The sequence below is a fragment of the Acanthochromis polyacanthus genome, chromosome 8 (genome assembly GCF_021347895.1).
Source record: "Acanthochromis polyacanthus isolate Apoly-LR-REF ecotype Palm Island chromosome 8, KAUST_Apoly_ChrSc, whole genome shotgun sequence".
In the NCBI taxonomy this organism is placed as follows: domain Eukaryota; kingdom Metazoa; phylum Chordata; class Actinopteri; family Pomacentridae; genus Acanthochromis; species Acanthochromis polyacanthus.
Genome location: NC_067120.1, coordinates 23,842,699 through 23,857,968, shown reverse-complemented (window position 1 = coordinate 23,857,968; position 15,270 = coordinate 23,842,699). Strand labels below are relative to the sequence as shown.

Here is a 15,270-nt window from a genome sequence, read left to right as displayed (position 1 = left end):
TAAAGATGAAGTCACAGAGGGGGCAGCTCTAGTACACTTACTGACAGACCCTTTGGCAGGGTGGTCTGCAGTTAACTTCATGTCATTATTGATCAGGTGATTCAGCCGATTGATCGGGTCGTTGTTGATGCATTGGAAGAAAGAAGTGAAGCAGAAAATCCCAGTAGACCAACAACTATGCTGCACTGGGGGAGGGGAACCTCTACATTATATTGGATTTGAAATTAAGTATTCATTTGAAGGTCTTTCTATCCACATCAGATTAGCAGTGAATAAACTGTTAGGAGGCCAAAATGTAAAGGACAAATCAAAATAAACTAAAAGAAAGTAATGGTCAATAATGGTCAATAAATGTATGAGGGTTCAGTACAGATACCTTCAGGTATTTTTCATTTTTCTACAAGGTCTGAACTGTAACCTTTTCTCATTTTCTGATTCTTTCTGGGTTTTTTTTTTTAACACCTCCTTTCTCCTAAGCAAGTGAAGCACATGATCAGCTGGACTCAGGTCAGTTAACCGAGCCATTCAAGAACATTCAGCTATTTGACATTATAAAGCTTCTTGGTTGCTGTCTGTGAATTTTTAGAACCATCGTCCTGACACTTTGGAGGACTTTGTATAAAGAAAAGACAACAAGTTGTGCACTGTTCACCAAATATGGACATAAACAACCTCAAATTACAGCTGAAGGTCAGCACTTTCACCTCAGTCATTCTTTCATTTTGTATCCAGTATGCTGCAGGACAAAGCCAAAACAATGAATCAGTTCGACTGACCAACAGAAAGCAATGTATACAGGCAGTAATCAGTCCACTGGCAAGTTATAAGTGCATATAAATCAGGCATTTATAGATTTTCAGAACAGATTTAAGAAACACTATTATCATAATTTTTCTATATGTGCACTTGAGAGATTGACATGCATGTACACCCTCAACCAGACAGGTCACAGGTCAGAGTCAGGAGGTGGTCATGCTTCAGTGTCTTGCTCAAGGACACTTAGACAAGGGCAAAGTGGACGCAGTGCCTGTGTGAACCCGAGACCACCCAGTCACAGTGAACCAGTCTCTCAAGCCAACAAACCAAACTGCCTGCATCAGATAAACAACCACAGCCTATAACTCCAAAAGATAAAAACTAAGCCATGCATACACAGCAGATGATTGGTAGAAGCTTGTGCTTGTTTTATGTGTCTGTAGAACATCGTAAAACTACATCATGATGATGCTCAAACCAGCAGAAATCACTCTCCTCATAAAAAGTGCCATAAAAGTACATATGAATGCAGCAGTAGCCATACCAGAAGTCCACATTTAACGGAGCAGCAGGAACTTGCATTTTATTCAATCTCAAAAACAGTAATGATAAATATTTGAGCTGAATCAATATAAATAAGGCTCAGACTCAAACCAGTCAAGAGATATATCAGTCCAGACGGAGACATAAACAGTTGGATCAGTCAATAAGATACTTGTTTTGCCATATATCGATTTCATAGAGTTTGATCAAAAATGGTTAAAAAACTGTAAAAACAACAAGGAAAAAACAGGAAATTTGCAAAACAAATATTTTTCAATACATTTCCATGTGTTGCGCCTTGTTTGACAGTTAAGGAAAAAAACTACATTTGCATTTGCTTTCCAAAAATGCAAATGCAAATTGGGACTTCTACTATGGCTAAACCTGCACAGTAAGACACAGCCCCTCCCAGCTCTTACCACATTGTAGCAGGACTTCCTGTCTGATCCAGTGAAGTGATATGGCTCGACTGTGCCGCACCTCTGCATGTACATCTTGAACATGTTGTTGATGTGCTTCAGCGACATGACGCACACAGCTGAGTTTGCGGTCGGTTCCGGTGAGTTTGGCTTTCCCCGGGCAAAGGCGGCAAACAGCACGTCATCACCCTCCTCCACCTTCAGCTGCTTCTGCAGTTCCACATCATTGCCCACCTTGGTGACATGTGCTGCCTGCAGGATGTTGAACACCTTCACATCTTCTGCCGAGCGTCGCCGCCTCTTATCGGTGCTGATGCACTCAAGGGGCATTTCGATATAGCGTCGAATCACTAGGTCTGAGGAGCACATGCGGACGATGCGGGTGTGGTAGGCCTGAGAGTCCTTACTGACCTGCTGCACGGTGAGGAAGTAGGTGAAGGGGCCACTGTGGAAGGAATAAACGTAACGCAGGTAGTAGTTTCCACGGAGAGATGGAATCAGGTCCATGTGTGAGGAGTTGGAGAAGAAAGTGAAACCATTTTGGCTTGTCTTCATCTTCCGCACAGAAATGGTGTGGGGATGAGTTCCGTTGCCGGATATGTGTCCTGGGTCTGGGATCTCTGAGTTCCCAACAAAAAACTTGATGACGTTGCTCTCCACGTTGAGCACCTGAGATCCAGAGGGGCTGACGACAACATCTGAGTCGCTGGGGTGACCCCTGCTTTGCCTCACCCTGTCAGCGAAGCAGGAGACTTCTTCATCTACAGTTTTGGGGCTGATGTCATCATCCAGGACGTGACGGCGGCAGACACCATTATCTGCTGAGCCACAGCTGTACAGCCCCTTGTCGTAAATGTTCTCCACCACTAAGGCAATGTTGTGATTGTCCACCCTGCCACTATTGCCGGTTGTTGTCAGTTTCTGGTCACAAGTCTCGTTGGCAAGCAGTGGGCCTGTGTGGTACTCTGACAGCTTCGTAAGGTTGGGGGAGAGGGCGTAGATTCTGTTCACAGCACCGACATAGATGATCCCATCCAGCATAACCATGTTCTGGATTGGGAAGTCTGCAATGAATGTTGGGAGTTCGTAGGTAACCGACAGGTTGAGTTTGGTTGTTTCGGTTGATTTATCACACTGGCCCTCCACACTGGGGCACAAGGCCCACAGCAACATGATGGCATGAAGCAAACGGAGATTCATCCTGTTCCAAAATTAAAAGACATAAGAAATGAGTTAGTAAAACTTGCCAGCTGCAACAAAGAGAACTAAAACATTCATCACAGATAACTCAGTTGTCTGGAGTGTGAATTTTAGTGTGCTGATTAGAGACTTCAGACGAGAAACAAGACGAGCACTGGAATCCCTTTTTTAGACTCATAAATAGAACTGTGTCATGGAGTAAAGCCAGGGTTTGCTCACTTCGCCACAGACAGTGAATGTGCTCACACTCCAGTGACTGGAGCCTTCATGGTGAGACAAAGCTTTAATATCAGTCTCCTTATCATGGACACTTCCACATTTGACTCCACTGACCCGAGACCAACCAGCAGCAAGACTTGGGTGAGCACTTCTGTGGTGCTCAGCTCTGTTCCCAAGTGACCACAGCACAATGCAAAGCAGTGAATCACTGGAAGAGAAGCCCGTTGTGCAGGGCGATGCAGCCGCGAGACTAAGTTTAGACAGCAAAAGCCCAAGGGAGAGGAGATAAACTCAATTAAAACAAAAGAGGCGGGAGGGAGACGGCAATGGGGACCGTCCAGCAAAATGATAAATAACCCCAGCAACTAAATGGTAGTCCTTTGGGAGATGCTTTTAGTGAGGGGAGGGAGAAAGAAAGCAGAGGGGAGATCACACCAGATAATCTGCAAAATGTACATCTGCATGCTCCCTATCTGGATGTGGTTTTAACACAATCCCTAGATGTAAACCAAAACAAGGCAGTAACATCCAGCGCACTAAGGTTGGGTTTTATATTCATGCCCACAGCTATGCATAAATTCACTGTGCGCACATTCTGACTGCTTTATGACTGATGTCTCACTGTTAGCAGCTCATTTGTTTTTTAGGACAAGTCTGATGGAGAGAGCCCAGTTTTTATACTTAACACAGGCAGTGTTTCAGGAGGCATCAACACAGACAGGTGCTTGCAGGCAGAAAGTATGAAACAACACTAATACTTGCCAAAGACTAAATATTAGACTCTGGGGCACCAATGTAGGAGGAAGACAGTGGTATCATAGAAAACAGACAAAACGAACCATAAACATTATTTAAGATTCTATTATAGAGTATAACACAGTACTAGAGTTAGTCGTCTCTTATTAAGGGGAGAGGAAGGATACGCAGCGGCTTGTTTTGGCCCAAAATTATGAGTAATAAGGGGCACATTATTGCGCACCTGCACCAAACACAAAAAAAATCACCACTTCATCGCATGCTTGTTTTTTCAACGGACAAAAGGCGAGGGGAGAGCAGTGAAAATGTTTTCTGTTTGAAAGAAAAGTGACTCATGTCTAAAGGTCTCAGAAAACACAACTGGGAAGTTGGTTGAAATGGTGTTTTGTGCCAGAAAAAACATTTCAAAATAGGCTGTGATGTCCAGAGGAGGAGGGGGAGAAGAGTGGGCTCTGGAGTGTTAGGGTCAGACACCATCACTGCGTTTTTACGCACGAAAATACAACTTGAGTCAAATAAATAAAAGCTGAAATAAAGAAACTAGAAAAATTGCTGATGAACTCACCTGTTAGTGAACAACAGAGCCGTATACGTTCCGTTGATTTAAATCATATTCCACTGGTCTCTCTCTCATGAGCGGGACTTCTTGACTTTCTCATCAACTCCAGAGTGATCGCTGCGCACTTTTTTCTTAGCAGGAAAAAACAACTAAAAAAGAAAATTTCTCCAGATGTTTTGACTGTTTTCAAATGGTTACAGACAGTTCGATGTCTCTCTGGCTGAAACGTGGGACTCGGCTCTGACTGCATCCAGCAGAGAGCCGCTGCTGCTCACATCTCAGCTCCGCTCATGGCGCGTAAAGCCCCGCCTCCTCCTCTCCACGAGGACTTCGTAACTCGTCCAGGTGCTGCAGAGCTGGAGATCAGGTGAGACTCACTCTGAGGTAAGAAAGCACAGCTGGAAAAACTCACTAAGGTCCACATTATGAGCTGGTCGCCATGTGGCCCAGAATCATCCTTTGAAAGAGACTGTTGAGTGCTCTACTGATGTGAGTTTTATGTGACATTTCTATGTATGTGTGAATTCATACTGCTTAAATGAGCTCCATATCTATTTTGCTCCTGCGCTGAAGGAAGAGTAACTTCTTCATTACCTAACACAGAAAACGGAGAAACTGGGGTTTGAAGGGATTTATCCAGCATTCTTATGTCTAAAGAAAGAACTTTTAACCAATAAAACTTGTTTACAACGCTCTTTATTTCAACTGTGTCTGGCAATAAAAAGTGTTTTAAAGTTGTGAATAAAACAAAAACAAAGACAAGGTCAAAAAAGCTCTTTGTGGAGGAAGGTCTTTTCTTCTCCAACTTCCACCTGACTCTGCTCCAGCGCCCCTCTGAGTCACACCACTGGTCTTCATGTTAAAATGTCTCACTCAGCCATAAATAATGAGCTAAGTTATAAAGGCTAAACCAACTGTGAGTGTGTGTGTATGTGTGAGAGTGTGTGTGTGTCAGCAATGAATCACAGCGGGCAGCACAAAATATTTCTTTGTCCCACTTCCTGAAAGGAGGGCACTTGGAATGAAGACTGGAAAGGCTGATAACAGAGTGTGGCTGAAGAATTAATAGGTATGGAGCTACTGAGCAGCACCATTGTAGCTGTTTGCACTCACTTTCTGACAGACAAAGTGACATGTGACGGTTTAATGAGGCAAGCAGACAGCGGACGAGTGTTGTTCGAGTGGGTAGATGAGTGATCTGATGGAATCTATGACATCTTCAGCTTCGAACTGGACTCTTTAAGTGTGTCAGTCATACAAAGTATAATTACAGAGGAACAGTCTCCTTTCTCCTCATCTTTTTCCAGATGTTACCAATAGAAAGGTCCAGCTGCTTGTAGAATATCTGTGACTTTCATTATTAGAAGCCTTAATTTGCTGATTTCCCACAGGATGAGATTCTTACCTCTGACATCACACCAGAGTTACCCTGTGCCACTGTGTGCATCGGCAGCTTTTATTTCACCACTAAGGGCCATGGTGCAGGAGTTCTCACTTCTGATGGTGGCGAGGCACAATGAATGAAATTGCAAATAAAAGTTGAAACAGTGTGATCACAAATTACAAAGAAACTGCAACGCGGATCAGAATTTCTAAAATCAGTGCTCCGAAAAATTGAACAGATCAACATTTAATTTATTTAATCTGTACAACAACCAAAGCATGAAGACAACAATTCATTTTTTTTAATGGGGATTATGCAGCGGACTATTTCCTGGCACGACACAGTGACTTCGTGGAGCCAGTGAAGTTGCCAAGCAACCTGCAGAGACTCCAGTAATAAGGATTCACAAACTTTGAGTATAATGAGGATAAAATTTAAGTGCTGAGGTACAGCTGTTTTACTGGATAATGTTGTATGAGGGAAGACTGAAATAGAAAAGGTCAACAGTTTCACTCTCAGTAGCAGACTGACGAGCCAGACATTTCACAAGACACTCCCTCACTCACTGTATTCTCTGTTTGTTACAGGAACTGTGCTTTGCCATGCTTTAGGGCATTTCTGACGCATTTACCAAGGGTTGTGTCTGACCCAGGGTGTGTGCCTGAATGTATACCCTGAGGGGTGTGTCTGTGTGGCTCCTGTGGTGATGAACTCCGTTTTGGCTCAGGCCCTTGTCTTGATGGGGAGCAGCTCCAGAAGAAGAAGGAAGAGATGGAAGAAGTTGGTCTGGTGGTGAACCTCACACATGCTCCGATACAGAATGTGGAAACCTCAAAGTATGACATGTGCTGCAGGAATGATCTGCATCCTGTAACCACAACAACTGCGACGCAACAACTATGTTCTATTTTCTGTTTTCTCTTCATGTGGTGTAGGCTTCCGCTATAAGTAAGATTTTTAAAAAATGAAAGACAAAGAGAAAGTGAAGCTGTTTGCTCATTTGTGAGAGTGTGAAGTGATATTAAAGGTTCAATTTACTGCAAAAAGACAGATGACAGTCTATGGAGTTAAAAGTTTGTAGAAATCCTTGTTTGCAAATGCATGTTTGCTTTTTGGTTTGAGCTATTGTTTCCAAAGAATCTAATTAATATTCAGTGAACAGTGATGCTTTACACAATAATGTGCATCTAGCTTTGTGGTATGAACATGACATGACATGACACTGCCCCAGCAAACAAAACCAGACCTTACCGCTAAACATTCAACTCAGCCTTGTGGCTGAAGGGATGCTAATTTCTGCAGCTACATTTCACAATCTGGCTGAAAACCTTCAAAGGCTTCATTATCATCTCTTACACATGGGTTGTAATGTTTGATAGTTTACATACATTACTGTTGAAAAATTTGAGGTCACTTAGAAATGTCCTTATTCTTAAAAGAAAAGATTTTATTTTTTATGGTTATATAATGTATCTGCAAACTAGGGCAAGGAAAAGCAAAGCTGTTTGCAGGATAGAGTCCACCTAGACAGACTGGGAAGATAGATGTTTGTTTGTTTTTTTAACAAATGGATTAATCTGACTCCATAAACTCTACAGCACTTCAATATCCTACAATCTAACTTATTTTGGCGCCATCTGCTGGTACTTGAATTAATCAGGCATTTTTGGTTCCCTGAGACAAGAAGGGAGGCCTGGAGCCCAGTTAATTTACAAGCCACTGAATGAAAAGCAAAGAGACTAATCTCTCAGACAATAGTGAGGGATAATCAGGCAGGAGCAGGGCTGCACTCAGTCTTGCTTTAACTGTTTCTGTCAACCATTCTTGTGCACCTAAAGCTTGTCCAGTTATTTATCACCTGGGGGGTCAATACAAACCCTGGTTCAGTGCTGATCAGGACAGTAAACTCTGATTGATGCTGTTGACCCATTAGAGGTCCCAGCTGCTTCATTCTGCAGATGGACTCTGGCAGTTCCTTTCAGAAATTGTGATTGCTTTTCTGAAACTAACGGTAGTGTACCTTACACTTGAGAAGTTATTTTTAAAAGCTTGCAAAATAATGGAAATTCAATTTCTTGACATTGGTAGATTGTTGTCTGCAGCAGAAAATATTGTGTTGTACCACTCTTTAACACTGTTATTCTGCTATAAATGTCAGTCCTCATGACTGATGGTCACATTGCTTCCTGCCTAAACTGAACCTTTTATCACTTCTTGCTTACAGCACGACCTCAACACTCATCACAAAACCAAGCTGGAGGGCCAGACTGCAGATTTTCATATATAGAGAGACAGATCGGTGCTCTCATCTTCCATTACCTGTTTCAGAGATACTAGAACTCCTAATGAAAAAGGAAATCAAAAGATCATAATCTCATACATCACAGGAAATGGTTACTGCAGCAGACAGGCAGACTGTCAGTCAATAAGTTGTGTGTTGTGTTCATATCTGCCGATCCGTCCCATCATGCATGGCGTCACAGCACAGTTCATATCAAAACCAACTACAGGCCATCAGTGGTTTTATCAGCATAATAAAGAAGAAATGGTCTCATTTCACAAACAAGCACACGTCGGCTTTCTTAGAATTTCTACCACATCATGGTGATGAAAGATAGAAGCTCGGTTGGTTTAATGCGGTTGAGTTGCAGCTTTTAAGACATACTCAAAAAATGTACATGCATCTCAGACTAATCTAGAATGACACCAAATTTTCTACAAAGCAGAACTTTTTGACTTACTGTAATAAAACATCTGTTTTGTCCATAAACTGTAAAATAAACTGCTCAGATAGTTTGACTCTAGTTACTGTGCACCCCTCCTGCTCTTTATTCCTTTTGACAGGCTATAATGTAATGGATTCCTCCATTTCCATCTCCCTCGGCTGTGTCAGTCTCATCTTGTTAAACAGTTTATAGGAAGCCTTCGAGAGCCCTTAAACTCTGCCGTCCTGGTTGTTTATCCGTGGAAGCTGGGACCAAAATAAACTTCTCTCAAGTGCAAGTGAATTCACAGCACAACAGCTGGGCTTCATGCTGCATTTGCATTTCACACACATATGGATGTTTACTTTCCTTCTCCTATTCTTTTCCAGCAGTGATTTGATGATTTAGGCCCAATCTTAATTCACATCTATGTGCCTCCTCTTTGTCTCACCACATGCAAACGCTGTGTCACTGCAGATGATACTCAGTGATATTTCCCTGTTAAGCTCAATAATTCCATGATATTTTCTGTCTGGTTAAGTGTTTAGCAGACTTGATCATTCTCTGCAGTTAAACTGTGACAAATCTTGCACATGTTGATGACAGTATTTAAGTGTAAGTGACACAAACATTAGATCGATGGTGAAAAACTTGGTATATTTGTTGGTCCTGGCCTTACGTGTGAAAATCATTTCAGTAGACTTACCCAGGGCTGCACAGTGGTTTGGTGATTAGCACTCGTAGCTACAAGATCCCTGGTTCCCGTCCCGACCTGGGCCTGAGATCTTCCAGCATGGAGTTTGTATGTTCTCTCTGTACATGCGTGGGTTTTCTCTGGGTACTCCAGTTTCCTCCTACAGTCCAAAAACATCCTGAGGTTAATTGGTAACTCTAAATTATCCGTAAGTGTGAATGTGAGTGAGATTGTTATGTATATGTAGTCCTGTGATAGACTGGTGACTTGTCCAGGGTGTCCTCTGCATTCACCATAAGTCAGCCTGGATAGACTCCAGCACCCCCGCAGCCCTAATGAGGATTAAGCAGTGTATAGATGATGGATGGATGGAGGGACGATTTTAATTTCTCTTTACATTTGCCTCCTGTCTGTTCGGTGTATATGCAGCCTGCACTTCAGTCCAATTCAGCTGAAAATTCTTTGAATTTTCATCAGCTGACTGTTGGTGTCACAAATGGCCACAATGATTATGTAGAGGCGCACAGTAGGGTATTTATTTATTCAACATAATCGAGTTAGAGAAAATATTTTTTGTTGGTGGTGAATTTTTAATTGAGACATTTGGTATAGAGGGACTTTGATGAAATAGAATAGAGAATAGAACAGAATAGCCACTTCATTGTCAACCAGAACATACTCTAGTTCGTGCACATCAGGCTGAAATTACGATGCAAAATAGAAGTCTTAATTTGGTTAGATTTTCCAACAGAATGGCGTGTCACACATGACTAGTCAGAAAATCAGATTGTGGGAAAGTTTATGGTGCATTTACAGTGTTTGGCTCAGATCAATGGTATAATTTTAGCAATTAACAAACAAAACAAAAAACAAAACATGTATTTCAAACCCACCAGTGTGTTCTGGGATTCAGAAGAATGAAATTTCTTTAAATTCCATCCATCCATCCATCCATTCTCTGTACACCGCTTTATCCTCACTAGGGTTGCGGGGGTGGGTGGAGCCTATCTCAGCTGACTCGGGCAAAGGCAGGGGACACCCTGGACAGGTCAACAGTCCGTCGCAGGACTACATATACAGACAAACAATCACACTTTTTAAAAACTTTTTATGCCTTAGCCTATCAGCAGTTTTTCTTACAATTTGCTATTTATTTTTTTTATTGATTAATTTCATTAGTAGTAGTAATTTTACCTTTTGCTGCATTTATATCTTTGTTTTCTATCTGTCAAGCTCTTACACTTGTTTTGAAATGTACTGTGACAAAAATTTTGAATTATTAAAACCAAAAAATCACCAAGACAATATCCAAGGACCAGATGTTGTATCGGTATTTGATTGACAGGTGGTCTCTGGGAATTGCAGTCCAAAAACAGCCCAGTAACACAGAATCAACAAGTGAAAATGTCACAGATTCACCCCGTGAGGTTTATTTGCATTACGTTGTGTTGTCTTAAACCCTACACACACAGATGTGGTCAGGGTGATGTATCCTTTCAGAGTGCAGTCACCGTCTAACAGAGAACCAGGTGTGCTGCAGGGAGGAACATCTGTACAGGGCTGATGTGGTCGACACTAAGCCTGCAGGGGATGGATCTGTGCCAGCCTTCTTCTTGCTTGATGTCATAGCACGCTTCATCAGTTTCAGCATTCACTGCCGCAACAGCTGACAGAGCGTGAGGCCAAAAACCATTCAGATTGTCTAAAAACGTTGGATGTGGGTTTTTCCCTTTGTGTGTGCGTGAAGTCTTGTTTCCATTTCAAGGCTGATTACAAAGCAGCTTCTGTAAACTTGTCAGCAACCACAACAAATTTAAGAGTGTGAAAGCAAAAATATTCTGTACAAAACTAATCCAGTGACGTTTTGTGAAATTAAAATTCATTTTTGAAGTATATGATGGTATGTCTGTAGGCTGTGGATAAAAAAAACAAGCAGAATGCTGAAAAGAATGTGGAATTAGTGAAAACATCAAGGTGCAGTATACACAATTTATAGGAGAGAGAGAGTCAAACCATGTAGAAGAAAACAAAGATTACGAGGTCAGTTGATTTCTGTCTTTTAGAAAGGGGATTTCGGACACAGTGCCCTGTCGTGTGCGGTCGGGGCAAACCAGGACAGCCGCAGCTTCCCTGAGGCCTTGTTTGTTGAAAGCACATGAGGCGAAGATATGCTGGAGAACACACAGGGCAGTGTGTGTGATTTGACCCAAGAAACCGGCTTTGTAAAAACCCTCAGAAATGTGTTTCAGCTGCAGATGTCTGTTAACAGAGCAGGAAGGACAGAGATCTCCCAGACGGCTGGCAAATATGTAATCAGTCAGCTCCCACTGATGGTTCTGGGCCATCAGCAACATGCTGCACTTGTACAAACAAACAAAATATTATGTAGCTTATTCATTCGAGCATCCAATCATTTAATCATGTAGTTAAAGTATGAAACACAGCGTGGAGTGACCGGTATCCTGCAGATACAGGTAAGATCTCCTTGACTTTGATGGTGGCATGATTGTTGGTGGCAGACAGGCGGCTTTGAGTGTGCTAACATGGTGTGAAAACCAAAAAGAAAACAAACGAGTGGAGGTTGTGTGAACAGACATGCCTTGTTGAGAAATGTCAAAGAAATGACTGGAGAAAAACATCACACAACACATCCAGACTGAGACAGATGCGCTACAAAAAAAAAAAAGATGCGCTACAACAGCAGAAGATGTCCGGTTCCACTCCTGTCAGCCAAGAACAGAAATCTGAGGCTGCAGTAGGCACAGGCTGTCCAAAACGGAACAGTTAAAGTCTAAAAAATGAAGCCTGGTCTTATTAATCTCCTTTAATGCTGAGGCTGCAGATGGAAGGATGAGAATTTGGCATCAACAGCATGAATCCACGGATCGAACTTCTCTTGGGTCAACAGTTCAGGCTGCTGGTGTTGTATCAGTGTGGAGAATGTTTCCTTGAAACATTACATTTGATGGCCTTAGTTCTACTTCTAGTGACTACTTTCAGCACAGTAACACACCATGTCATTGAAAGATGAATTTAAAAATTGTGGTGCAAATGTGTAGCCGATAAATCTAAAAAAAATGATGTGATGAATAATGTAAACATCAAAAAGAATCTAACCAAAAAGAAGAAATCGTAGCTGTTCTGAGAACTACCCTAGTAGTGCTGTCCTTGCTAAAGTTATAAATCTATGCACTGCAGCACTTTGTGGCAGCGGTGTATTTTTACTAGAATTTGAATTGATTTTTCTTACGGTTTCATTAGGTATTGCCATTTGTCATCAGGCAATTTGAGCTTCTTGATCTCCCCAAAAGGAACATTCTTGTCTAATTATGTTATGCATAAATAGTGTCTCAAATCTTTTCCTACATGATGGTACTTCAAAGAGTTCTCAGAAAACATTATAAGAGAAAGATTGTTCTTGCATTGTTTTTCAACATAGTATCCTTTAACTTTAATGTACTTGGTTCACCGATGTTCAAGCTTCGCTATCATCATCTTCATCATCACTCTGAAAATGACGACCAAGCAAATTAAATTTCAGTTTGGGAAGCATTCAAGACACATGGTGCAGGTGAGGTGAATTCAACAGTTCAAAGACACATTTGACTGCTTCTACTATCTGCTCTGTGTAGACGGACTAATTGTCCTGGAGCAAAATGGTCTGTATTTATATAGCGCTTTACTACCTGCAAGGTACCCAAAGCAACAAAGCAAAAGCGCAACAGCGGCAACAGCGGCCAGCTCGATTTTTTTCTTTGCTTTATACGTTTGGGTGTTTGTGGACAGTGATTTAAGGATTCACAATATACAGTTATGTCCCAAATGAGAGTTACGACCTTTGTTTCCAGGTGAGGCCAAGAACTCTTTCAAGTATGCTCATATGATACAGTATACACATACATTAATCTGGACAAGAAGGCTGCACAGTGACTTGGTGGTTAAAACGTTCACCTTGCCGCTACAAGATCCCCGCCTCCCCGGAATCTTTCTGCATGGAGTTTGCATGTTCTCCCTGTGGATGCTGACGTTAATTGGTAACTCTGTAATTGTCCATTGGTGTGAATGTGAGTGTGGTCATTTGTCTCTCTATGTAGCCTTTTTGATAGACTGGTGGCCTGTCCAAGGTGTCCCCTGCCTTCACCCTAAGTCAGCTGGGGTAGACTCCGGCCCCCCACGACCCTAAAGAGGATTAAGCGGTATATAGGTAATGGATGAATAGTTTGGACTAGCATGGATTAAACCTTCTGGTTTAGTATATAAATGAAACAACACAATAGAGTTTTTTCTACAGTGCACCACCTTAGCAAAACGCAGTCATAGTAAAATGTCTTGATTGAATAACCTGTACGAGGAGGCTCATACTTGTGTAAACAACACTAAAATTGACTCTCCTGAATAGTAGCAGTCCTGCTTTTTTGCAGCCAGGACAATAAAAGGTTTCATCTAAACAAAGCCTCCAGAGCTGAATGGCCGCAGATGTGGAAGTATCCTCTTAATCCTCAGGCAAGGTGAATATCTCTATCTGAAATATTTTGACAACATCCAATCACACAGGATCACTAAGGACTCTCTCACCACTTCTTTTTCTGAAGTTTCTTCTGTGAGAGGAAACAGCTGCTGATCCCACAGTTGGTTAAAAGCCACAATGTTTACGTCACCTGGTCTCCGTCTTTCCACTGACGAAGCCCTCTGACACTGGTTTAGTCATCCTGACCTGAGGAAGTGAGAAGAGACTGAGCTTCATGTCTGTTAACTCACTTATTTACCTCGGGACTCTTACACAGCTGAGAACAGAAGGACCTTGCTTTAATATAATGTGGTTCTCTGTGGAGTTCTATGTGTAACCTGGAATGATTCATTTCAAGCGGGCAGATAAATCAGTCAATGCCTAGACAGCGCTCACATAAAGACATCAGTAGTAATTTATTTCTTCTTAACAAACCTCCCACTGCTCATATTGTTATGACACAACACTACAAAATTACGGCTATTAGATAACCAATATAACTTTAGTGGTCTGGTACATTTGGTTGACACAAAATGTTATAATTTTCATCCATCCTTCTCGTGAATAGAAAAACCTGTGCATCCGTTATTAAAGCACATGCGTGTAAAATGAATTACTGATGTGTCAGATATCTTGGCAAGAGCTGTGGGATATGGAGACGTTCAGAACAAGCTTCACCGTCAAGGCTGTCTATCATGTCCTACCATTGCCCAAGAATCTCAGCCATGGTATGGTGAAGACCCCACATGCTCACTCTGCCCATCTCCAGCAACACTCAAACACTTCTTAGTGGGCTGCAAGACCAGCCTCACCCAAGGCCGTTACACCTGGCAGCACAACTAGGTGCCATAGTGCCTGACACTAGCGCTGGAAACACGGCAGATGAGTGTCAACGCCCTTCCACCCGCATAGTCCCGCTGGCAAGAAACAAGATTTGTCTTAGAGTCCTTATATTAAGAGAGTAGTGAACACTGGGGATTTGAAGCCATTTTGTTTCCATTCACTGTGCCACGCACTAATGCACCCGTGACTGTGTGTGTACTCACTTAGCGCGCTATGTGTTTTATTTGGATTTTTACATTCTAAGCTTTCTAGTCATCGTTCAGAAGTAAAAAAGGATGATTGCTTATCAATAATAATGATTTTTTTTTTTTTTACAATTTAGAGGACACAGGAACTCTACTGGAGCCTATCCCAAATATGGGACGCGCAGCGCGAGGTGCACATTCATGAAAACTAGCTACTTGTGGATTGTTTACTGATTTCAAGACATGTTTTGGACAAAATATTTTACTGGCTTGTTTTGTCTGGATGTCCAAGGTTGGATTATGGCCGTTTTTTGTGGAATATTTTCATCTGCGACTAGTTATGAGGATTCAAAGGTGAGTTGTGCTATTTACGTTATTTGTTGTTTGTTGGACAAATGTGTTCATATTACCCGCTGTGGTAATCACATCTGAAAGTGGTTTATACCGGCGGGTTCATGAGAATCTAAGCTTTCCATGGGTGTATAATGTTTCTATCATCG

The 15,270-nt window shown here is 42.0% G+C and overlaps 1 protein-coding gene across 1 annotated transcript in view; it reads right to left on the bottom strand.

Annotated features, from left to right (window-relative positions):
• The window catches only part of met (MET proto-oncogene, receptor tyrosine kinase), an 81,069-nt gene extending 76,365 nt beyond the window's left edge, over nucleotides 1-4,704 (bottom strand). The window contains 2 exon segments of the mRNA XM_051952650.1: nucleotides 1,719-2,919; nucleotides 4,459-4,704. Coding sequence (XP_051808610.1) covers nucleotides 1,719-2,918 — 1,200 coding nt within the window. The 5' untranslated portion in view covers nucleotide 2,919; nucleotides 4,459-4,704.
• Nucleotides 4,705-15,270: the final 10,566 nt, after the last annotated feature.